Consider the following 26710-nt stretch of genomic DNA (forward strand, 5'->3'; position numbering starts at 1 on the left):
TTTTAAAAGTAAAATGACTTGTCTACATGAAAGTATGACGAAGTTAAAATGTTTCAAAGTTGAAGGAGTTGAAGGGTCAGTTGAAGGGTTTTCCCATCCACTTCCATGTTAAAAATAATTTTAAAAAGTTGAAATATTTCAAAAAGTTGAACAAAGTTGAAAAAGTTTAAAAAGGTTGAAGAAAGGGTTTAAGAAGTTGAACATTTTAAAAGTTGAATGGTTAAAATCGGTTAAGATTTGAAGAAGTTATAAGGTTTCAAAGTTTGAAAAGATCTCCATCCGTTAACATGGGGCAAAAAGTTGCACAAAAGTTGAAATATTTCAAAAAGTGTAAAAGATATTAAAAAGCTAGAACATTGCAGGAATGTCTTGTTTCTGTTTTCGCCGTCCACTTTTCTTTTTTTATTGTAATTTTTCAGATGCTGTTCACCAGTTTCTCTGGATTTTATGATATCCCTATCTGGCTCACACGTCCCTTCGTCTTCCTCGGTATCGCTATTGATTTTTTTTCTTTATTGCTTGTCCCCCTCTCGTCTGTCCCGCACCTCTCAACTGTTGCCGGAATGCACAGACCGGTGATGTTTAGCGCCTGTAATACAGAGACCTCATTGGCCGAGTAGAGTCACGTGGGATGGCTGAACTCGTACGTAATTGGTCTGTGTGTTTTCTGAGCTGACAAACTAATACCGTAAACACTAGAAAAGCTGCGCCGGTAAACTAGGAGCGACTCGTCAAATTTAAACCCTGTTAGTTTATACAAGTCCGGGTCCGTATTGGACGGCATCTGGGTCCGGATCCGGACCGCGGTCCGCCAGTTAGTGACCCCTGGTCTAGCCTGTAGTAGACATAAACTTCCATCTTTTTTTCATTAAATGATGGGGAACAATTAACAGGATGGATACTCAGAACACACCATTTAGAAGATAGAGGAATCAAGGTAGAGGTCATTTGTGAGATATACTGTGTCACCTGACTCCAAAATCGAATCTCACACTCCCACAGACAATGGTAGAGAGTGCCTTGATATTCACTGCATTTAAAGCAAAGATCTGGAATGCTCGGGTTAAATCTGTTCAATTTTGCAGGAGTAGCGTAAAGTCTCATTATCCACTTGTATTGTATCAAGCGTAGACGGGTGTTAGTGGTCCCAGTTTGGGCCCTAGAGCATATTGTACTCCATTCCTCCAGAGAAATGTCTTCATTTAGATCTAGTGACCATTCATGTCTTTTTCTGTCACAGTTATCCTTGTTGTTATTAACCAAAATTCTGTATAGTTGAGCAACCCGCCCCTTGCTGAAGCAATTCTGTATGGAGAATGATTCCAGCATGGATAATGGAGGTTGCTGAGATGAATTATTTAGACGAGATGAAATAAAGCTTCTGATCTGCAGGTATTTAAGGAAGTGTTTGTTCAGGATATCGAATCTAGTTTTCAGATCATCAAACCACAACAAAGAGTTGTTTGAATTTCATTGTATTGCTACATGTGACTGATGATGGTTCCTCCTGTAGCCTCTGGACCCTGTTTATATATGAACTGGATGTAGATACAAGAACCTGTCTGTCCTGTCTCCTTCTCCTGTCCCCTCACCCCAACCAGGACAGCAGGAAGACCACCTCTGAGCCTGGTTCTGCAGGGTTCTCCTCTGAGCCTGGTTCTGCAGGGTTCTCCTCCTCTGAGCCTGGTTCTGCAGGGTTCTCCTCCTCTGAGCCTGGTTCTGCAGGGTTCTCCTCTGAGCCTGGTTCTGCAGGGTTCTCCTCTGAGCCTGGTTCTGCAGGGTTCTCCTCCTCTGAGCCTGGTTCTGCAGGGTTCTCCTCCTCTGAGCCTGGTTCTGCAGGGTTCTCCTCTGAGCCTGGTTCTGCAGGGTTCTCCTCTGAGCCTGGTTCTGCAGGGTTCTCCTCCTCTGAGCCTGGTTCTGCAGGGTTCTCCTCCTCTGAGCCTGGTTCTGCAGGGTTCTCCTCCTCTGAGCCTGGTTCTGCAGGGTTCTCCTCCTCTGAGCCTGGTTCTGCAGGGTTCTCCTCCTCTGAGCCTGGTTCTGCAGGGTTCTCCTCTGAGCCTGGTTCTGCAGGGTTCTTGCTCATGCGGATCTGTTGGGTTTCTCTGTAAAGTGTCTGAACCCACCATGTTGTAATTGGCACTTCATAAATAAAGCTGAATTGAATTGAATTGAATTGAATTGATTTGTCCTTATATAAGTCTAAAAGCTTTGTTATACCCTTATTTAACCAATTTTTAAATCCCAAATCTTTATTGGCTGGGCTAAAATGTTCATTGCCCCAAATCGGTGTAAAAGAAGATAGTACTGGTAAATCCTCTAAATATGTGTGGACTTCATACCAGACCACAATAGAATTTTTCACAAAGGGACTTCTTGTTTTTTTCAACAAAATTTTTAAGGGGGCAGAATACAAAAAGCTATATAGTGTCGATTCCCCTGAGGACAGACGCTCCACTTGTAGCCAGGGTAAATCTACTCCCTCATGAAACCAGAACATGGCGGCCCTCAACTGGGCTGCACAATAACACCACTGAACACTGGGCAGCTGTGGACCGCCCGTCGTACAGCAAGTAAAGAAGGGACAGCCTCAGCCTTGGTCAGAGGTGGAAAGAGTACAAAAATATTATACTCAAGTACAAGTACTGTTACTCTGATGTGATTTTACTTATGTACAAGTAAAGTTACCTGTCAAAAAATCTACTCCAGTAAAAGTAAATGATTTAAAATGTACTTGAGTAAAAGTAAAAAGTTACTTTTTAACAACAGGTGTTTTCTGCCTCTATTGTGTTGTGCAAAAAGGAAACGAGGACATGCATACGTACATATCAATTAAACCGTTTTATTTACAGGTAGTGAAGCAAATTCAATTATATACATGAACTGTCTGAATATATACCGTATTGGCCCGAATATAAGACGACTCCGATTATAACACGACCCCTATTTTTCAAAGGTCACTTTGTGAAAAAAAAAAAAATGCTGAAGACAATAAGGTCACTCATAAAAGAAATTTTTATTATACAATTATTATAAACTCAAAAACTCACAACTGAGATAACATTTCACGAGATATAAAATGAAAAAATAAGAACCTCAAGGGTCCAAACTGCATAAATGATGTAAATAACTGTCCAGGTCCTTCAGCTGAATCAGGCTCTGGTGGTGGACATTCCGTCTGTCCGTCTTTCAGAGACGTCTTCTCTCTCCCTTCTATCAGTCTCTCTGAAGCGTCTCTCAGGACCACGGAAAGCTTTTCTCATAGCGTTAGCATCTGGAGTGTTTTTTCTGTGCTCTCCAGTCAGAACGAGGCTCTGCTCCACCAGACCTCCTGGCGGCTTGGCAGTAGTTTGATGACTCTGCTGCGTTGATCACCATCAGTTTAAAGTTGGTATCATAACTTCTCCTCTGTTGTTGCTCAGTTGTCCAGCGTTCAGCCCCTTTGTTCCAGATGATCCGCCATTTTTCATCAGATCATTTGATCTCATTTCATCGCTCCACTCGCTCTCTGCTCAGTGATACTTTGGCTCCATCTAGCGGCGCGGATGCGTATTGACCATCTACCGTAAGTCCGCGATTATAACACCACCCCACTTTTGAGGATGCAGTTTCTGGAAAAAAACATCGTCTTATATTCGGGCCAATACGGTACTCGCTCTACCACTGAAGCTGGATGAGCCCAACACACATGAAGCTCATGACAAGTGTGTCCACTGCTGCCTGTGGTCCACGTCTGCCGTCCTGCCGTCATGGCGTCCAGTTCAGGTTGTTCGGCAGCATTCCTGGAGGCCCCAGTGTTGGTTCCGTGTTGCCACACCGTCACCAAAGGCCTTCAGCTCTGATGGATGTCTCCTCTGAAAACATAAATATACAAATATTTTCATTACTATGTAAATCACTACCTTTATTAAATACTCAGCATTTTATTTATTATACTCATAGATATGTTTCTACAGCTAATGCATTTGTGCATCAGAATGCAAAATTTGGTCACAGAAACATATGAAGTATGAGGTACATAACAAACAAGAGAAACTGTGATCTAAATGATGGATGTATTCACACAGTGTGTCTTGGTTTGGTTCAAATAACGATCTAATGAAAGAACAGATAAAACAAACCATTGTGATTTGTTCATCTGTTTTGAGGATGCTAATGGAAAAGATTTAGGGCTCCCACTCTGACATTACAAGTGGAGGCTTGAAAAAAAAAAACCTGTGGTCTGGCGTTTGCATGTCAGCAGAGAAAAATGGAGACTGGCTTCAGAATCAGCGCCTCCATCCTGTCTGCTGGAGTGTGAGCAGTTATTTTGGAAAACGGAGGGAAGAAAGTGTCCGTTTATGAAAAGATGGCATCATGAATGACTCTGCTTTCCCAGCTGTAGGATTACCAGGTTAAGACAGACGCTAAATAACTAGCTTGCACATTTGCATTTATCATGAGGCGATAAAAGAGTGAAAAAGCTGCCGAGTCGTGCCTGGACTGTCCAGACCACGGGGGGAAGCAGCTGCAGGATGTTTGCTGTGGGACCTGGAACACTGATCACGTCAGGCTGGCAAAGTGAACTTGGTTAGCCAGCCGAATAACAGCATTAGTTAAAACGAGAAACACGACTTACCTCAACATGCCTGCGCACAGGAGCCAGGGTGCACGGTGTCTTCTGTATCTGTGTCCTGGACCTCTCCACGGTCGTCCACCGCCACGCCTTCGCCTGTCTCCATGCTCGCCATGTCTGTCTCCATGCTCGCCATGTCTGTCTCTGCTGCACCCATCAACTCTCCCTCCCGAGATTCAACCACAACGGTTTTCTCTTCTCTGTTTCAGCCTTTTTTCCTTTTCTTTTTTTTTTTTTTTACTCAGTAATATTTGTGATGTAAAAAGTACCGGAGTACATTACTTAAAAGAAACTGTACTTAAGTAAAAGTAAAATTACACTTTTTAAAAAGTACTTGAAAAAGTATAAGTACACAAAAAAGCTACTCAATTACAGGAACGCGAGTAAAGTAATTCGTTACTTTCCACCCCTGTCCTTGGTTTCCTATTTTTCTAGCTAAAACTCAAAAACAACTGTCTAACTTTTGAAAAGAATGAGGGTGGAGGAGCTAAAGGGATCGACTGGAACAAATACAGGAGCCTAGGCAAGACTGACATTTTAATTGCACTTATTCTGCCCAGTAAGGATAGTGGTAGGGTCATCCATCTTTTAATGTCTTCAGATATTGAAACTAATATGGGTTCATGGTAGAACTGATGTCTTCTACCTTCGGGGTTATGTTAATATTAAAGCCACTGGTCGCATTTATAAAGGGGTGGGGTACTATCGGTTTTCTTCCCTCACCCTCGTTTAGGAGCATAATTCAAGATTTCTCTTTATTCACTTTAAACCCGAAGAAGCTACCAAATTCACTCAACAAACCTAAACTGGATGGTATTGATTTTCTCAAATCTGAGAGAAACATTATAGTGTCACCTGCAAATAGTGCAAGTCGATGTTCCAAGTTCCCTGCATTAATGCCACGTATAGCAGGATGCAGTCTTATTGCTAATGTCAGTGGCTCCATTGCCAATACAAAAAGTAAAGGTGAGAGCGGTGAGCCCTGTCTTTTGCCACGGGAAAGTTTAAACGGATGAGATGTCACCCTTCATTAGCATGAATAATATTTAAGACTCTCCTCACATTATGAAAACCTTGACGGTTCTTCACAAAAGCATTTTGGTCAGCATGTGTATTGAATGGCAGGACTCTCTCAAGTCTCATGGATAGGGCTTTCACTATGATTTTTGCATCAGCGTTCATAAGAGAAATTGGTCTGGAAGAGCCACATTCAGTCGGCGGCTTCCCTGTCTTCAAAATGAGTGTAATTAGAGCGCTTTGTAGTGAAGGGGGGAGGCGTCTGCACTCAAAGGCTTCTGTGTACATTTCTATTAATGCACCTATTAGTTTGTCTTTAAATAATTTATATATATATCAATGGGCAGTCCGCCTGGTCCTGCGGCTTTTACACTTTTCAAACTGCAAATGGCATTACAGATATTTCTAACGTCTATTTGTTCATCCAACCAAAGCTTTGACTCTTCTGAAATGGTGGGGAATTCTAACCCATTGAGAAAATTGTTCTGATCAGTGGATTCTGTTGGATAAATCGATTAGTAAAGTGTACTGTAAAATGACACAAATGATTGATTCATTTCCAATGGGTCAGTTGTAATATAACCTTTTTCATTTCTAATTGCATTTATAGCCTTTTCTGAATTTTGTTTTCTTTTTTTTTCATTATTGCCAGGCGAGCAACCAACTGGATCTTTCCCCTTGTTCATAAAGACTGTTTAAGTCTTAAAAGGCTACTTCAGCTTTCTGTGTGGAGAGTACTTCATATTCGGCCTTAAAGCTCGGGTCGGCAATCTTGGAAAACTAGCATGTAGCACGAATGCAGCATCTCCCCAAGGCTCCGCCCAGCTCCCGCCCCATTGGAGGAGCTCCCGTTGGGAGCGAACGCACTGGACGCGGAAGCGCCGCGCGCACGGAGTTTGTGATGGCCTCCAATGTTATGAACCTTCCTGACTGCTGCACACGACACTCACAGCAGCGCAGCGCGCCGCTCCCTTCCTTCTATTTTTCACGCGAGCCGCGAGCGCCGAGAGCGCCGTGGCAACGCGCTCTGAACCAGGGCCAGCGCACGCCATTGAAATGTACGCAGGGGGCTGGTAGAACGGCGAAGGGATTTGATTGGTTTCTTAAGAGCGGCCCGCGCCTTTTTTACTGTCCTGTGGCCGCTACAGTTGTCAGATTTTTTTCCGCACCTTTTTCCGTCCACATAATGTAGTGACTTCTCCCAGGGGGCAGGAGCGTTTCACTCAGGATGACAAAAAGGCCTTTTGGACAACATCGTCTGCCCTAGCTTTAAGGGCCAACAATTTTTGTTTAGTTGCTACTGAATTATCAAGGCACACCGCTCTCTCCAACTCTAATTTCCATGTCCAAATCGTTCATTTTTTTGTTTGAATTTATTAAATTTAGAGCCAGTGAAACTAATCATCTGACCTCTGATATACGCTTTAAAAGCCTCCCACCAAGTGGTGGCAGACGTCTGATCTGTGTTGACAGTAAAATATAAATCTGTATGTTCACCCACATATTTGATAAATTCAGTGTTACGCAGCCACCATCTATTGTCCCTTCTGAGTAATCGAGAACCGCTGTAGAGTAATGAAGTGGGAGAATGGTCCCACAGAACAGTGCTATCATATTGGCAACCTGTTATACTGGGCAGCAAGGATCTAGAAACTAAAAAATAGTCCATACAAGATTAAGTTTTAAGAGACGACGAGAAGCATGAAAACTCTTTTTTCGCTGGGTTTTGCACTCTCCAAGGATCACAGAGATTCAGTTCGTCTAAGAAACGTAACTTTTTACTGCTGTGGGAGTGAGAAATAGCCACAAAGACAATCGAGGAATCTAGTTGTTTAATCCTGGTGATAATCTGCTTCAATTTAATTAATTTAACCATTCCCCTCACAATTTCCGCCCGAAATTTCTACTGAAGACGTACAGAAAGTAAAGTGAATGCTGTTCTTGAACTGTTTGGAGTACATGCATGGTTGGGGTCTCATTTGAAAGCTGACAACCTGTATTTTCACCCAGTGCAGTCAGAATTACTCTAGGTGCTACTGCCACAGATTTATTTATGTTGCAGCACACTGAATTAGGATGAATTTCATTCTCGCCTGAATTTTTTTTCCCTCATAAAACACCTGGAAATAAGTCTGGAAGCACTGTGAGAGCTTGAAAACACAATTTTGCTAAAGCCTGGGGTCTTACATAGTTCTGGTCAAAATGTCAGAGAAGTAATACAAGAAATGAGTGTTTCACACATGTATTTGTACTGCTATGCCCCGGTGGGGTCAATTTTGGACATCCTCTGTATACCCCCTGGATGCCCTCTGTACAATGGTATATGTTGGTTTTTGGCCCATTTTTACATTATTTTCACTCCAAAAACTCATAAAGTACTCAAACAATCACTTCAGAGAGGCTTCAGTGTGGGATAAGGCCCTCAGATTGAGAGGAGCAGGGACAGACAGCAGCTGCATCCCTCAGCAGATATCTGAGAAGTCACAAAACCCCGCCAGCGGGCCAGCCAGCCATTCAGCAAGCTCATTGGCTACCAGCCCTGTCAGTCAAACGTTTCTACCGACGTGATTGGCTCAGAAACATCTATGACAAGTGATGACGACTGATGACGAGGGTCCATCAGTCTCGGCAACAGTTGGCTGGTTAGCCATCGGAGGCAGCGATGAGTCACTTGATTGGTTGAAATGTGATGAATAAGCAACAAAAACCGTTCAGTCGCCATATCGAATAGGTCAGCGCGAGTGAAACTTTTATTTCTGATAAAAATATGGATTATTATGGGATGCGCACGTGGAGAGACACGCCGCGTGCGTGCGTGGTCCTCTGCGGAAGGATATACCGGAGCACAGTGGCTGAGTCTACGGCTGCTACTGCTGTGCTCCGGTGTATCCTTCCGCAGAGCGCGATGCTTGTGCAGATCTGTGTGGATCAAAACCTTATTTTAACAGATTGAAAAGAAAACACGTCTTTTAAAATGTTTTATAACCATTCGGATTTACTTCATGTGCTAATACGCCGTCCCCTGGACCGCTGGAAGGAGGATTTTGTCCACTTTCGTCAGTTCGGCTCTGTCTCCTTTTCACCTCCAGCAGTTGAGCTAAGCTAACTACGATGCTAACAGCTGGGAGCCAGTCACTGGACGAACAGGCACAATAAAGGTATTTATAAGCTTATCTCACTCTGTAAATGATAGGGATAGGGCTTGGGTCCAAAATCTTTGGAGTATTCCTTTAAACTTGGTTTCTTGGAACCTGTAGCTTTGCAGTGACATATCCTGATAAGTGCAATAAAGGAAACCTGCATTGTGAGTGATACGAGAAGGCCCAAAAAGAACAAAACAAATAACAAAATGCTGCCAAATCCCAAAACCCGAGTGATAAAACCCCTTTGCTGTAATCCCGAACAATACAGCTACTAATACTCCCCCCCCCCCCCCCCCCACCCCACCCCACCCCCGTCTGTGGGAGTGACCATACGCAAAGACGGATTCAGTGAAAATCAGGGGAACTGAACTGATATACAACCTTTGTGCACCTTTACAAACTAAGGCGCCAAAGGGAGAAGACAAAACAAAGTAAATAGAAAGTTATGAATCTGAGGATCCCCTCGAAAACAAGATAACTTATCTCAAGGGGCTATTCCTCATAATAAAGAACTGCTCACAAATAAATAAGCATGAAACTTAGGAGTCTCCCGGCAACAATTTGGCAGTTTCACGAATGTAAGAATGAGATGTTGAACATCTAAGCCTCTCTTATAGTTGTTTTAATGGGCCAGTTCAAAAACACGGGCCCTGTACAAGACGGTAGTTTATCAACCAGCAACGGAGTAGACAGGAGTGGCAACATGGCTGATAATAATAGCTTTAAAAAAAAAAAAAAACACACCTCTGTCTTTTTTTATAGGTGTAAACACAATCCTCATGTTCTATTTAACCTTAGATTCAGAAATAATAGAAAGTAATAGTATTAACATAATATTACAAGGTGGGTACATTACACTCAGCAAATGGAAATTCTTTTAAAGGAGTCATATTATGCAAAATTCACTTTAAAAAGGAGTCTTTACAGTCATGTTGCCTCCCAGAGCCTCTGTATGACCCCCCACAAGTGAAACATTCAGTCACCTCCCTCAACTGTGGCTCCACTTTTAAGAAAATATACACTCAAACACACGGTTCTGAAATCTCCCTCTTTCTGACGTCAGGAAGAGGAACGCCCCCCCCCCCGGAAGAGAACCAGCCTTTGGCCGGCCCCCCAGGTCGCTCATTTCGGCTGTATTTTCTCATCCATCGCCAGTGTTTTCATAAAGTCAGCTCCTCCCCCGTCTTCAGGTGGGTCAGCTGACCAGCTGACAGTTTTTGCTAACTTAGCCACAGTTAGCTCGATGGGAACGTAGCGGAGCTCCTCTCCCCAGCAGAGAGGCTCTTTGAGTCGGCCGCGGCTGTGACGGCGCCCGGGCGTCTGACTTCCAGGGCCGAGTCGGGGCCAACTGGGTAAACGGCCCGGAGCTGCTCCACGGAAGCTGGTCCCGAAGCCGGCGGAGACGCCGGGCCGCTCCTCTCCTCGCCGGGACGCTGCGAAGCTCCGGAGCCCAGCGGAGGCGCACTGCGCCCGGGCGCAAAGTCAACACACACCGGCAGCGCCGTCCGGTGAAGAGGGCTGCTCCTCTGAGAGGCTCTCTGCTCTCGATGTCACACCAACAACACATGATATAAACAGAAAATAAAATAAAACACGCCTCATTTCCCTTCTGTAAGGTCGCTCTGCTCGTCCAGCCACATTGATCTGTAATTTATAGACGTCCATCAAGGATGAGTTCATGGTTTATGTTTTGATCTCAAATGAGAGCTTTTCTTTATCCAATAGTTCCTGTTGTTTGGTTCATTCTATATAAAAACAGTAATTTCCACTTTGCTGCTGTCTGTTCTGTTCAGCTGATTCTCTCCTCCTGAGGCGGCGGAATAACAACATATAGGAAAAAGTTTACGTCTGTGAGGTTGTGCATTGTGTTTTATTTTGAAACTTCCGGTGTAACTTCCTGTAAGGTGCTTTCTTAACGACAATGAATTTATGAGGTGGGCGTGGCCAGATGCGTTCAAGTTCATCACGGAAAATAGTCTGTCCTATTCCTCAGAGCCACTTTTTAGACCCTCACACTCCGAACAGAGGACGAATTTGGGGCAAACAAACTTATATACTATGTTTTTGGGCATCCATGACCGATATGACGTGACTGAAAAATAGCATAATATGACTCCTTTAATAGTTCAGTGTCTACCCTGAGTCTTTTACTCACATGGCCTCCAAGTTAAGTGTTCATTAAGCGTCCATCTCAGGTCTTCCTGACATAGTCTGTACGTTTCAGATCCTCGATGAATTTTTCGGCGTGTATTAGAAAGGTGAACTGGCGTGTCTGTCTGTCGACCGTCACTCGGAGCTTGGCGGGGTACACCATTCCATAGCGGACATCCAGGGATCTCAGCTGTTGTTTCACCCCGTCAAAGCGACTCCTCCGCCGCAGTAATTCTGCAGATAGGTCCGGAAAAAAACAAGACCTCTTGCTCGCCGTAAAGAACCTTTCCTTTGGACCTGGCAGCACACATTGCTCTGACTTTATCCTGGAAGTTTAGGAATTTAATGATGAGGACTCTCGGTCGGGGGGATCTGGTGCCTTAGGTCCCCGTAGGAATCCTGAGAGCTCCCTGAATGACAGGAGGCGAGGGAAACGCTGCGGGACCCAGAACTTCAGGAAGCCATCTCTCCAGAAACGTGTTTGCATCAGGATTTTCAGCTTTTTTGGGTAGGTTAACCAACCTGAGGTTTGATCTCCTCGAGCGGTTTTCAAGATCGTCCACCTTGAATGTGAGTTGCTCGACTTGTTTGATGAGCTTGTCGGTCTTGCTTTCCCCGAGTGAATGGCGTCCTCGAATTTACTGATCCACTCTTCTGCCTCGTCTATGCGACCAGAAAAGTCTGTCACATCTCTGTTAACATCCCTGGATTGCTTTCAAGACACCGTCCAGTTTTGTGGCAAAGTCGTTGCTCATCAGGTCCAGTCTTTGATTCACATCCAGGTTTGGGTTCGTATCGGCGGGTGCTGTAGCAGGCTGGGGTTAGCGTTTTCTGTCGGGCTAGCCATGACATTAGCATCCCACTTGTCGTCGTCCACGGCACAATCTGCTGCGTTTTTCTCTTATTTTTTTTTTCCAACGGCATTATAAATGTGGCGTAATCTGCACTCTTGGCAGTGCTGGTTGACTGTTGAGTTTGTGTTTTTTGACAAAATAATGAAGGATTTTAGCCGAATTTCACCGGGAGCTCACAGAGACACGTCTACTCAGCTCAGTGGCATGGCCGTCTCGTGACTCTTCTATGAATTTATAAAAGTAGTTGAGAAAGATAAAATACTCATTTTAAGGTTAAAGAAGGTGACATAAGACCATTAGTTATCACCGATGCCTTGGGACTATTATGCAACATCTTAGCCCATGTAATAAAGGACGATGAAAACCCAAAATGTAATAGGGTTGTGAATAGAAAATCCCTCTGCACACGATGAAATACCTTCTCTGCATCAAGGGAGAGGGCAGCAGTAGGACTATCGTTCTCTCTATTCAGACTTAAAAGATGCAATAATCTTCTCATGTTGTCTGTCGATAATCTATTCTTCATAAACCAAACTTCATCTGTATGAATGATGTTTGGCAAAACATTCTCTAAACGAGCTGCTAGAATTCTGGTCAGGATTTTACAGTCTACATTCAGTAGCTTCCAGGCCGATAATCAGAGGGTTGTAATGGGTCTCTGTCCTTTTTTGGAATAAGTGTTATTAAAGCTTCATGTAAGACTGATGGAAAAGATTGTAGAACAAATGCTTCATTGTGAACATCTTCTAGAACTGGGGCTAGATATCTATAAATTGTTTCTAATATTCTAAAGGAAACCCATCAATTCCAGCAGATTTCTTCATTCTTCATGCCTGATATAGCTCGCCGTATTTCTGCTTCCGTCACTGGGTCGTCTAACAGCTTTGCCTGATCAACGGACAACTTCGGCATGTCGACAAGAAGTCTGTCAATATTTCAGAATCAGGGTATATATCAGGAGTATTAAGTGCTTCAAAGTATTTTTGCTGTACTTCATTAATTTGTTTAGTGTCAGTCACTGTTATTACATTCCCCTTTTTAATCGCCGGTATTAAATTACAGGAAGTACGTTGCTTTAACTGTTTGGCCATTGGCTTGACTGTTTTTTCCCCTTCCTCATAAAAGGAACCTGAACAGGGCATAGTCTTTATTTTTATATAAATTTCTTCAAGTTCAGATTTAAAGCAGAATTATGAAACTTTTTTACCTCAATATGGGGCGGGGGGGATGGGGGGGCACTGGGGGGACCCTGGGGGGGGCTGAGGCTCACAGATTACATGCAGCACAACAAACACAGACTGTCCCATCGCAGAGACGCTGCTGGAACAGGTACCCCTACAGGTGTGGAACAGGTACCCCTTGCAGGTTTGGTCTCAGGGACCTACAGATGTAGGACGTTGTACCAGCATTGACCCAATACACATTAAAATCAAAAACCAGATTCCTATCTCTCAACCACAGTACCCCCTCTCTGAAGCTAAATCAAACGGTGTGAGAAATATACAGGGCTGCTGGAAGCAGGAGCACTGACTAAATGTGGATCAAATTACAACACACCACTGAACCCGGGTGAGGAACCGGGGAAGGCCGACTATCGGCTGGTACACGATTTGAGGAAAATAAAAAATAAATGCCAATCAGGAAACATCAAATTATGACACACTGAATCCCTACACCATGCTGGCAGCAAGAGAGCAGAAGAAGAAATCTTCTACAGTCATGGATCTCTCCAACGCATTCTTCTGCATTCTAATAACCGAACAGTCCCAGAAGTACTTTGCGTTCTCTTATGAAGGGAAACAATATACCTACACCAGGCTGCCCAGGGACTGAACGACAGTCCCTCCCTCTTCAACGCCGCTCTCAGAAGTCTAATGAAGGAAATAAATATCCCATACCAGCCCAACAGAGAAGACCACAGCCAAAGCAACAGCTCATCTCCTAAAATGGCTAGCAGAGAAAGGATCTAAAGCTTCTAAACACAGGCTGCAGCTCTGCCGACCCACAGCATCCTTCCTGGACAGAGTGGTGAGCCCGAGGGGCCTATCAGGTACCGGAAATCACAAGGACGCAATATTATCACATCCGAAGCTACAGTGAAGGTGATGAGCTTTTTCCGTTTAACCAACTACAGCAAACATTTTGTCAGTAAATACACAGAAATAATCCATCCTATCCAACAAATGATTAAAACTGCAGGAAGTAGAAACGACTGTCATCCACTGGAGAGGACTGTAGAGGGAGACAATCTTCATCAAAATGAAACTAAAACTTCTTCCAGCCACGGAACTGGCCAACCCACACACAGTAACCCCTCCCACCTCAGAGGGTCTGTCAGTGCTGTCCTGCATCAGGAGGGGGTCCCGGGACGCCCAGGGCCACTGTGGAAGGCAGACATCCCAGCTGTGTGAGGGGGTGAGCGCCACTACAAATTCTACTCAAAAAAACCAAAACAAGCCACATAACTGGTTGAAGATTTTCACTAAAGACACAAACTGCAGAATGTTCTCCATCATTTGGAGATAGATCAATAACACGGCTGTGCTGATAAAACAGGGTGAACCACAAGACTGCCGGCGAGTCGCAGCAAGATCAAACACACCACTTTGACCACAGATGATCTGACAGTAGTGATGATGGACAGTCCTCCAGCAGCATCTGCTGCACACCAACACACACACTCTGCTCCCCTAATTCATCAGGATTATTAGATATGAGACAGAAACAGAGACTCCTCTGATCATCCACCAGTTTCCCTGGTTCTGCTTTTATTTTATTTTTTTTTTCAACCTGTCCTGTCCAGCATGGAAGCAGCAGAATTGGAGGTTCTGGCTGCTGCTCTGTTCCAGACAGATTTGCTCTTCCAAGAGGAGCTTATAAGTATAAAGCTCCTCTTGTTAACATGGTTTCCCACTTCATTTCATTAATTTTGAGTACTGATATATGATATTGCTGGACTGACAGGGGGACAGGAAGACAGGTAAAGAGACAGAAAAGTGGAAGAAAGTGAAAGAAAGAAACCTGTGAACAAACAAGCAAACAACAACGACAAAGAAAAGAGTGAAGAGAAGGAAGGGGCTGCAAAGATACGACAGGCTTTTAACTAATATCGACACTCCAGACAATCAGCTATTGCACCTCCATAAAGATATGGCAGAGGGTGTCCTATGGATCTCTGTTGGAGGACATAGCTGGCAGTAAACTGGGGCGTGAAGCTGAGGATCCAGATGTCAAATTACACCAGAGCATCAGGAGAGGCCTACTACCGATCACCACTAGTCTAACCCTCCACAACAAAACAAGGTAGCCGAGTCCACATGCAGATTGTGAAGAGTGATTAAAGATCAGTGTGATCATGCAAATTTGATAGTGACCATGCATATATGACCTCTGACCCCTGAGAAGACCAGGAGCAGGCCAGATAGGCCCCCAGGGCCCAAACAAATGGCATCCATCCCAGAGTCCAGATCCAAGCCACTCCCCCAGGCAGACGTCCATGCACCGGTCCAAAAGGGGGTGGGGGAAAGACCCCCGGCGGCCACGGGCCCCAGGGCACCAAGACCGGCAGAAGCCGCACCCCTCCCCCTGGTTACCCGGATGGGATTGGGAAACTATGTCGGGGCAGATTATGTGCAGCTGTATTCAATGGAAACAACTCACTTTCACCCAAGTTGATCTTATAACCTGATATAACACCAAAAGCTTCCAGTGTGCTCTGCACAACAGGGACAGATGGTGATAAATCACAAATGTATAAAAGAAGATCATCTGCATAAATAGAAACTCTTTGTTCTAAACCGTATTGCAATATCCCAGAGATGCAGGGGTTACAATGAAGTGATATTGCGAGCGGCTCCATTACTATGGCAAAGAGCGAAGGGACATGGGACAGCCCTGTCTTTTCCATCTCTGAAGAGGGACATATTGTTTGTCCTAACTGAGGCTTTGGGAGAAGAATAAAGAAGTTTAATCCAAGTAATCAATATGGTCCAAAACCAAGTCTGTCCAGAGTATAAAAGAGGTAATCCCACGCCACACGGACAAAAGTCTTGTCGGCATCCAGGGATAACAAGGCTTTGGAAACACTGAGAGTAGATGGATGGTAAGTTGTATTGAACAAACGTCTCAGATTAGCAGGAAGATCTATCGCTGATGAAGCCCGTCTGATCGGGGGAAATCATGGATGGAAGTAAAGGTGGAAAAACTTGTGAAAATATTTGTCTTATTTTGTTTTACATGGCGAAAACCTCGCATTTCAACAGGGGTGTGTAGACTGTTTATATCCACTGTATACATACTCACACATACACACCCACACACATATATACATACACATGTACACACCAACACGCACACACACACCTCAGTCATACCGGCCACAAAGCCCTCGTCCCTGACCCCCACAGCCATTCAAGGCCCGGACCCCTGCTCTCCATGAGCTGGTTGAGCTGAGGCCATCAGCCAATCACAAACCAGAACCACGGCCTGCTGATCAGGCTGCAGGGACGACTCCAACCAAACGCCCTCGTGCTGTTGACCCTGACAGGAATCCCTGAAGTCTCCCAACATCAACATGTCTGGGGATGTCGGTGTGTGTGTGTGTGTGTGTGTGTGTGTGTGGGGGGGGGGGTTACATCGATATGTCTTCACATTTTTGCTGAAAGCTGAAATGACAAGACAAGTTGATTGGTTTAGACCCGAACCCTTCAACATGGAACCTGGTGGTTCTGACCTGGACTCAAACAGGGAACTGAGAGGTTCCAACAGTCCACCAGGGAACTGAGAGGTCCCAACAGTCCACCAGGGAACTGAGAGGTCCCAACAGTCCACCAGGGAACCGAGAGGTTCCAACAGTCCACCAGGGAACTGAGAGGTCCCAACAGTCCACCAGGGAACTGAGAGGTTCCAACAGTCCACCAGGGAACTGAGAGGTCCCAACAGTCCACCAGGGAACCGAGAGGTTCCAACAGTCCACCAGGGAACTGAGAGGTCCCAACAGTCCACCAGGGAACCGAGAGGTTCCAACAGTCCACCAGGGAACTGAGAGGTCCCAACAGTCCACCAGGGAACCGAGAGGTTCCAACAGTCCACCAGGGAACTGAGAGGTCCCAACAGTCCACCAGGGAACTGAGAGGTTCCAACAGTCCACCAGGGAACTGAGAGGTCCCAACAGTCCACCAGGGAACCGAGAGGTTCCAACAGTCCACCAGGGAACTGAGAGGTCCCAACAGTCCACCAGGGAACCGAGAGGTTCCAACAGTCCACCAGGGAACTGAGAGGTTCCAACAGTCCACCAGGGAACTGAGAGGTTCCAACAGTCCACCAGGGAACTGAGAGGTTCCAACAGTCCACCAGGGAACCGAGAGGTTCCAACAGTCCACCAGGGAACTGAGAGGTCCCAACAGTCCACCAGGGAACTGAGAGGTCCCAACAGTCCACCAGGGAACCGAGAGGTCCCAACAGTCCACCAGGGAACTGAGAGGTCCCAACAGTCCACCAGGGAACTGAGAGGTTCCAACAGTCCACCAGGGAACCGAGAGGTCCCAACAGTCCACCAGGGAACCGAGAGGTTCCAACAGTCCACCAGGGAACCGAGAGGTCCCAACAGTCCACCAGGGAACTGAGAGGTTCCAACAGTCCACCAGGGAACCGAGAGGTCCCAACAGTCCACCAGGGAACCGAGAGGTTCCAACAGTCCACCAGGGAACCGAGAGGTCCCAACAGTCCACCAGGGAACTGAGAGGTCCCAACAGTCCACCAGGGAACTGAGAGGTTCCAACAGTCCACCAGGGAACCGAGAGGTTCCAACAGTCCACCAGGGAACTGAGAGGTTCCAACAGTCCACCAGGGAACTGAGAGGTTCCAACAGTCCACCAGGGAACTGAGAGGTTCCAACAGTCCACCAGGGAACCGAGAGGTCCCAACAGTCCACCAGGGAACCGAGAGGTCCCAACAGTCCACCAGGGAACCGAGAGGTCCCAACAGTCCACCAGGGAACCGAGAGGTTCCAACAGTCCACCAGGGAACCGAGAGGTCCCAACAGTCCACCAGGGAACCGAGAGGTTCCAACAGTCCACCAGGGAACCGAGAGGTTCCAACAGTCCACCAGAGAACCGAGAGGTTCCAACAGTCCACCAGGGAACCGAGAGGTTCCAACAGTCCACCAGGGAACCGAGAGGTTCCAACAGTCCACCAGGGAACCGAGAGGTTCCAACAGTCCACCAGGGAACCGAGAGGTTCCAACAGTCCACCAGGGAACCGAGAGGTTCCAACAGTCCACCAGGGAACCGAGAGGTTCCAACAGTCCACCAGGGAACCGAGAGGTTCCAACAGTCCACCAGGGAACCGAGAGGTTCCAACAGTCCACCAGGGAACCGAGAGGTTCCAACAGTCCACCAGGGAACCGAGAGGTTCCAACAGTCCACCAGGGAACCGAGAGGTTCCAACAGTCCACCAGGGAACCGAGAGGTTCCAACAGTCCACCAGGGAACCGAGAGGTTCCAACAGTCCACCAGGGAACCGAGAGGTTCCAACAGTCCACCAGGGAACCGAGAGGTTCCAACAGTCCACCAGGGAACCGAGAGGTTCCAACAGTCCACCAGGGAACCGAGAGGTTCCAACAGTCCACCAGGGAACCGAGAGGTTCCAACAGTCCACCAGGGAACCGAGAGGTTCCAACAGTCCACCAGGGAACCGAGAGGTTCCAACAGTCCACCAGGGAACCGAGAGGTTCCAACAGTCCACCAGGGAACCGAGAGGTTCCAACAGTCCACCAGGGAACCGAGAGGTTCCAACAGTCCACCAGGGAACTGAGAGGTCCCAACAGTCCACCAGGGAACCGAGAGGTTCCAACAGTCCACCAGGGAACCGAGAGGTCCCAACAGTCCACCAGGGAACTGAGAGGTCCCAACAGTCCACCAGGGAACCGAGAGGTTCCAACAGTCCACCAGGGAACCGAGAGGTTCCAACAGTCCACCAGGGAACCGAGAGGTTCCAACAGTCCACCAGGGAACCGAGAGGTCCTGACCCTCCAACGGGGAACCAGAAATCCACTGAGAGGGTTTCTGAATGAGAGTGTGTGACTCTGCTGCTGAGGACAGTTAAAGTGTTATTGACCCTGGTGGGGGCAGTTAATGTGTTACTGACCCTGGTGGGGGCAGTTAATGTGTTATTAATCCTGGTGGGGGCAGTTAATGTGTTATTAACCCTGGTGGGGGCAGTTAATGTGTTATGGACCCTGGTGGGGGCAGTTAATGTGTTATTGACCCTGGTGGGGGCAGTTAATGTGTTATGGACCCTGGTGGGGGCAGTTAATGTGTTATGGACCCTGGTGGGGGCAGTTAATGTGTTATTGACCCTGGTGGGGGCAGTTAATGTGTTATGGACCCTGGTGGGGGCAGTTAATGTGTTATGGACCCTGGTGGGGGCAGTTAATGTGTTATTGACCCTGGTGGGGGCAGTTAATGTGTTATTGACCCTGGTGGGGGCAGTTAATGTGTTACTGACCCTGGTGGGGGCAGTTAATGTGTTACTGACCCTGGTGGGGGCAGTTAATGTGTTACTGACCCTGGTGGGGGCAGTTAATGTGTTATTGACCCTGGTGGGGGCAGTTAATGTGTTATTGACCCTGGTGGGGGCAGTTAATGTGTTACTGACCCTGGTGGGGGCAGTTAATGTGTTACTGACCCTGGTGGGGGCAGTTAATGTGTTACTGACCCTGGTGGGGGCAGTTAATGTGTTACTGACCCTGGTGGGGGCAGTTAATGTGTTATTAACCCTGGTGGGGGCAGTTAATGTGTTATTAACCCTGGTGGGGGCAGTTAATGTGTTATGGACCCTGGTGGGGGCAGTTAATGTGTTACTGACCCTGGTGGGGGCAGTTAATGTGTTATTAACCCTGGTGGGGGCAGTTAATGTGTCACTGACCCTGGTGGGGGCAGTTAATGTGTTATTAACCCTGGTGGGGGCAGTTAATGTGTCACTGACCCTGGTGGGGGCAGTTAATGTGTTATTAACCCTGGTGGGGGCAGTTAATGTGTTATTGACCCTGGTGGGGGCAGTTAATGTGTTATTAACCCTGGTGGGGGCAGTTAATGTGTTATTAACCCTGGTGGGGGCAGTTAATGTGTTATGGACCCTGGTGGGGGCAGTTAATGTGTTATTGACCCTGGTGGGGGCAGTTAATGTGTTATTAACCCTGGTGGGGGCAGTTAATGTGTCACTGACCCTGGTGGGGGCAGTTAATGTGTTATTAACCCTGGTGGGGGCAGTTAATGTGTTATTAACCCTGGTGGGGGCAGTTAATGTGTTATGGACCCTGGTGGGGGCAGTTAATGTGTTACTGACCCTGGTGGGGGCAGTTAATGTGTTATTAACCCTGGTGGGGGCAGTTAATGTGTCACTGACCCTGGTGGGGGCAGTTAATGTGTTATTAACCCTGGTGGGGGCAGTTAATGTGTCACTGACCCTGGTGGGGGCAGTTAATGTGTTATTAACCCTGGTGGGGGCAGTTAATGTGTTATTGACCCTGGTGGGGGCAGTTAATGTGTTATTAACCCTGGTGGGGGCAGTTAATGTGTTATTAACCCTGGTGGGGGCAGTTAATGTGTTATGGACCCTGGTGGGGGCAGTTAATGTGTTATTGACCCTGGTGGGGGCAGTTAATGTGTTACTGACCCTGGTGGGGGCAGTTAATGTGTTATTAACCCTGGTGGGGGCAGTTAATGTGTCACTGACCCTGGTGGGGGCAGTTAATGTGTCACTGACCCTGGTGGGGGCAGTTAATGAGGGTCCTCAGGTCGTGGGGCTTTCATTCATTCAAAGCAAAGGTCATCTGAGTCATGACACCTGAAGCAGACACCCCTCATCCTGATGAGGATCCAGAAACAGACTAAAGGCTCAGGACCAGGATCAGGATCCAGGATCAGGACCAGGATCAGGACCAGGATCAGGACCAGGATCAGGACCAGGATCAGGATCCAGAATCATGAGGTTGTCTGGACAGCATCTGGACTTCCTGCTGAGGGAAAGGAGCAGGTGTTCTCCTTCTTGGTTCCGGTGAACACACCGAGCCCCTCAGCTGGGAGACCGGCTCACATCACCACACCTGTCCAGGCTCTGTCTTTAACACGGATTTAATGCGGCCGGTTCACAGGAAAGGCTACAAAAAATCAACCATGAGAGAAAAGCAGCACATCCTGCAGCGGCTGAGGCGGAGCACCGATTTGGGCTCGACACTAACTTTGAGTGATCTGGATGTGCAGATCAGATAGCAGAAAAACGAGCAGTTTATGAAGGTTTGTCGCGGCTGGTCACACGGGCTCGTGCCGTCGAGTCGTGCGCCGTCCGATAATGGATGCATGCGACTTGTACGCACCTGTAACGGGAAGGAGGCGCTCTTGTTGCCCACATATCCTCGGACTACATGGCTCTGTATGGACAGGACGCGGCACTCCATGGCGGCTCCGTTCACCGAGGAGACGAGCAGAGAATCCGAGGCTCAGCGACGGCGGCGTCCGCACATAACACCGCGGAGAAGCGCTGCTCCGGCACCAGACGCCCCGAGGTGCTAGCTGCTAGCTGCTAGCTGCCCTGCTAACCAGCTGTGTGTCACACGCAGCGGTGTGTGTACGCGCGCGCGTGTCAGTGTGACGTGGGAGGGAGCACGCGTGAGGGACGAAGGAGGGCGAAGAGAGAGCCTGATTGGTCCGTTTGGAGAGAAACTCCAGACTAAAAGTAAATACAGACGACCCGACTTACATGACGATTAAATACACACACACATCGTTTTCAACTCAAAACTGTGAAAAAAAATTAAAGAGGAAGCAAATAAAGTGTTTCTCCTTCTTGATGTCATCAAATGAAATTTTTGTATTTTTTTTTTATTTGAAATGTATTATTTATTTTTGTATTTACCCTTTATTGTTCAGATTACAGCGTCATCACGTACAAACCTTCAAAGACGTCACAGAAAACCTGTCACGAGCTGCTGATCAAGCACATACACACATGCACTCAGAGAGAGAGAGAGAGAGAGAGAGAGAGAGAGAGAGAGAGAGAGAGAGAGAGAGAGACGTGCATGCACATGGACATGAACACAAACACAGCAGCAGCATTTTGGCCTCTTCCTGATAATATTCCCACAGTGATTAACCTCTGTGTGTGAGAGAAAGGAGGATGGATGGATGGATGATGGATAGATGGACAGATGGATGGATTTTAAGGTTCTCTTATTAGTCTTTAAATGTCTTAACATTCTCGCTTCTTATTCAGTCCATCTGTTTTTACCATCTGGATCCTCTGGAGTACCGAGTACCGAGGTGCTCTGGCAACGCACTTTGATCCAGACCAAAACCAGAACCAGAACCCAGACCCACGGTGAGGCAGCCTTTAGCCACTACGGCCTCCGGCTGTGGAACGGCCTGCCGGAGAACCTCAGGAACGCACAGACTGTCCAGGTTTTTAAAAGAAGGTTTAACACAACTTTTTGATCAGGCTTCTAGCTGACCTTTTATATTTTTCCTATTTTCATCAGTATTTTTCATTTTATTTTATTTTATTTTATTTTATTTTATTTTATTTTATTTTATTTTATTTTATTTTATTATGCACTGTAACTTTTTAACCTCATCGTACTTATTTTAAATAAACTTTTCACTATATTTCACACTTTAAAGTTTTTAGTTGTTCAACTCTAGTGTTTCCTGAGGGGGGAGTCCTTCTCTCTGGGGGGTCCTTCATACTGGGGGGTCCTTCTCTCTGGGGGGTCCTTCATACTGGGGGGTCCTTCTCTCTGGGGGGTCCTTCACCCTGGGGGTTTGTTCCAGTTAACTGTGGGGGATCTTGTGTGTGGCTCCTCCCATCCTGGCAGACAGGCTCCACACCTTGGTGTGGGGGGGGCCCAGTCTGGTAGGGTGGGGGGGGCGGGTGCCGGTGCCCCAGCAGTCCTGACCTATGACCTCTCCTGGTGTGGAAGGCCCCGGTGGTGGAGTTTCCCATGATGCTCAGGGCCATGGCTACCTATAGGGCTTGAAAGGACATGTAATATCTCGCAATGCATTGTGGGCAATACGGGACGCCACGTTCACAGTGTTTACCGCGTGTGATCACGCACCGTGCTGCGACAGACAGAATTAAACACGAGGAAAAACACACCGAAACAGAGAGGCGATGGACCGTACCGAGACCAGCTGGATCCTGTTCAGACCCTGTTCAGACCCGGTTCAGACCCTGTTCAGACCCGGTTCAGACCCGGTTCAGACCCTGTTCAGACCCGGTTCAGACCCTGTTCAGACCCGGTTCAGACCCGGTTCAGACCCTGTTCAGACCCGGTTCAGACCCTGTTCAGACCTGGTTCAGACCCAGTTCAGACCCTGTTCAGACCCGGTTCAGACCCTGTTCAGACCTGGTTCAGACCCTGTTCAGACCTGGTTCAGACCCGGTTCAGACCCTGTTCAGACCCGGTTCAGACCCTGTTCAGACCCGGTTCAGACCCGGTTCAGACCCTGTTCAGACCCGGTTCAGACCCTGTTCAGACCTGGTTCAGACCCGGTTCAGACCCTGTTCAGACCCGGTTCAGACCCGGTTCAGACCCTGTTCAGACCCGGTTCAGACCCTGTTCAGACCTGGTTCAGACCCAGTTCAGACCCTGTTCAGACCCGGTTCAGACCCTGTTCAGACCTGGTTCAGACCCTGTTCAGACCTGGTTCAGACCCGGTTCAGACCCTGTTCAGACCCGGTTCAGACCCTGTTCAGACCTGGTTCAGACCCGGTTCAGACCCTGTTCAGACCCGGTTCAGACCCTGTTCAGACCTGGTTCAGACCCTGTTCAGACCTGGTTCAGACCCGGTTCAGACCCTGTTCAGACCCGGTTCAGACCCTGTTCAGACCTGGTTCAGACCCGGTTCAGACCCTGTTCAGACCCGGTTCAGACCCTGTTCAGACCTGGTTCAGACCCGGTTCAGACCCGGTTCAGACCCGGTTCAGACCCGGTTCAGACTCAGTTGGGCTCACTGACCATTCCTGTTGTGGAAAAGGCTGCCTGGAAGTGAAACGTCCATCAAAGCATCGCAGGCGAAGCGCGGCGCTACAGGATGGTGAGGACAGACACACAACACTACAGCCAGACACACAACACTACAGCCAGACACACAACACTACAGCCAGACACACAAACACTACAGCCAGACACACAACACTACAGCCAGACACACAAGACTACAGCCAGACACACAAGACTACAGCCAGACACACAAGACTACAGCCAGACACACAAGACTACAGCCAGACACACAAACACTACAGCCAGACACACAAGACTACAGCCAGACACACAAGACTACAGCCAGACACACAAGACTACAGCCAGACACACAAACACTACAGCCAGACACACAACACTACAGCCAGACACACAACACTACAGCCAGACACACAAACACTACAGCCAGACACACAAGACTACAGCCAGACACACAAACACTACAGCTAGACACACAAACACTACAGCCAGACACACAAACACTACAGCCAGACACACAAACACTACAGCCAGACACACAAGACTACAGCCAGACACACAAACACTACAGCCAGACACACAACACTACAGCCAGACACACAACACTACAGCCAGACACACAAACACTACAGCTAGACACACAAACACTACAGCCAGACACACAAACACTACAGCCAGACACACAAGACTACAGCCAGACACACAACACTACAGCCAGACACACAACACTACAGCCAGACACACAAACACTACAGCTAGACACACAAACACTACAGCCAGACACACAAACACTACAGCCAGACACACAAACACTACAGCCAGACACACAAGACTACAGCCAGACACACAACACTACAGCCAGACATACAAACACTACAGCCAGACACACAACACTACAGCCAGACACACAAACACTACAGCCAGACACACAACACTACAGCCAGACACACAACACTACAGCCAGACACACAAACACTACAGCCAGACACACAACACTACAGCCAGACACACAACACTACAGCCAGACACACAAACACTACAGCCAGACACACAACACTACAGCCAGACACACAACACTACAGCCAGACATACAAACACTACAGCCAGACACACACACACACTACAGCCAGACACACAAACACTACAGCCAGACACACACACACTACAGCCAGACACACAAACACTACAGCCAGACACACAACACTACAGCCAGACACACAAACACTACAGCCAGACATACAAACACTACAGCCAGACACACAAACACTACAGCCAGACATACAAACACTACAGCCAGACACACACACACTACAGCCAGACACACAAACACTACAGCCAGACATACAAACACTACAGCCAGACACACACACACTACAGCCAGACACACAAACACTACAGCCAGACATACAAACACTACAGCCAGACACACACACACTACAGCCAGACACACAAAAACTACAGCCAGACAGACTCAAATCTTTGTGACGGCTGCAAAGTTTTGTGGCTCAGTTGTGTGGACGCCGGTGGACTGCAAGGTTACATTGTTTTCCTTCATTTTATTTGCAGTGTTATTTGTTTCTGCACAATCTGATCGTAATTTATATAGTTGCAGTGATTTGTTGGCACAAAGACTTTTGGACCATATTTGAACTGTGACTAACTTTAAAGGATAAGTTCGGTTTAAACAGTTTTCATGTTGTTTCTAGAACGAAGTAGAACAATATACTCACCCAGAAGGGTTTTCTGATCCGATCAGTGGTTCGGGAGAAATGTAGATCCAAAGTGGAGCTGCAGACATCCGTATACTGTTAGCCAATGGGGCATGTGTGGCGCCAGCTCCCAAAACGGCTTTAATCGTCCAAAAACTCGTTAGTTTCACCAATATGTCCTCATGGTCCACTCAGCCTCTCCTCCATGACAGCCCGGTGTTGAAAAATACATGCTGAGGTTTTACAGATCTCTGAAGTGAATACGGTCATTAGAATGTAAACTGAAGTGCATTCACCAAGAGACACAGTAGGTGGCACTGTGCACCTAAGTTGTTGGTTGCCACCCGCTCCAAAGAAGAAGAAGATCTCTGAACTGCAAACATCTTCTTCTTTATATAAAACTTGTTCTCGCCACCCGGCGGTATTGTGTCTGTCTCCTTCCAGCTCGGGTCCTCTACCAGAGGCCTGGAGCTGGAGGGTTCTGCAGGGTCTACCAGAGGCCTGGAGCTGGAGGGTTCTGCAGGGTCTACCAGAGGCCTGGAGCTGGAGGGTTCTGCAGGGTCTACCAGAGGCCTGGAGCTGGAGGGTTCTGCAGGGTCTACCAGAGTCCTGGAGCTGGAGCCTTCACACCCCACTCTCTCTCTCTCTCTCTCTCTCTCTCTCTCTCTCCTCCCTCGGTCCTTGGTGCTTCTCCAGCTCCTCTGCTCCTTCTTCCTGATGTTCCATCTCTTGGGATTGCTCCATCTATCACCACAGCTGTCTCCTGCTGTTCATCCTCCACCACTATGTCAGGTTGATTGGTCGTCACCTGCTGGTCAGTCTGGATCTGGAAGTCCCACAGGATCTTGGCTGGATTGTTCTGGACCACCTTTGGAGGTGTCTCCCATCTGGACCCTGGGACCTCCAGTCCATACTCGGTACACATGTTCCTGAACACGATGCCCGCTACCTGGTTGTGCCGTTCCGTGTCTGCCTTGCCTGCCAGCATCTGACCCCCTGCTGTGATGGTCTGTACTGTCTCTGGGGCTTCTTGGCACAGTCTGCACCTGGGGTCTGGTTTGGTGTGGTAGATCCCGGCCTCTGCTGGTCTTGTGTTCAGGGCCTGTTCTTGTGCAGCCATGATTAGTGCCTCTGTGCTGTCCTTCAGTCCAGCCTAGCAGTTTTAAATAAAGATTGATTAATTGGATGATGGATGAACAGATGGA

General features: G+C 47.5%; 1 protein-coding gene across 1 annotated transcript in view; it reads right to left on the bottom strand.

Annotated features, from left to right (window-relative positions):
- pdxkb (pyridoxal (pyridoxine, vitamin B6) kinase b) overlaps positions 1–21372 on the bottom strand; it is an 81963-nt gene extending 60591 nt beyond the window's left edge. Inside the window, exon 1 of the mRNA XM_030107362.1 lies at positions 21154–21372. Within this exon, the coding sequence (XP_029963222.1) occupies positions 21154–21234 (81 nt within the window). The 5' untranslated portion in view covers positions 21235–21372. The remainder of the gene's footprint in view (positions 1–21153) is intronic.
- Positions 21373–26710: the final 5338 nt, after the last annotated feature.

The sequence above is a fragment of the Salarias fasciatus genome, chromosome 13 (genome assembly GCF_902148845.1).
Source record: "Salarias fasciatus chromosome 13, fSalaFa1.1, whole genome shotgun sequence".
Taxonomy (NCBI): Eukaryota; Metazoa; Chordata; class Actinopteri; order Blenniiformes; family Blenniidae; genus Salarias; species Salarias fasciatus.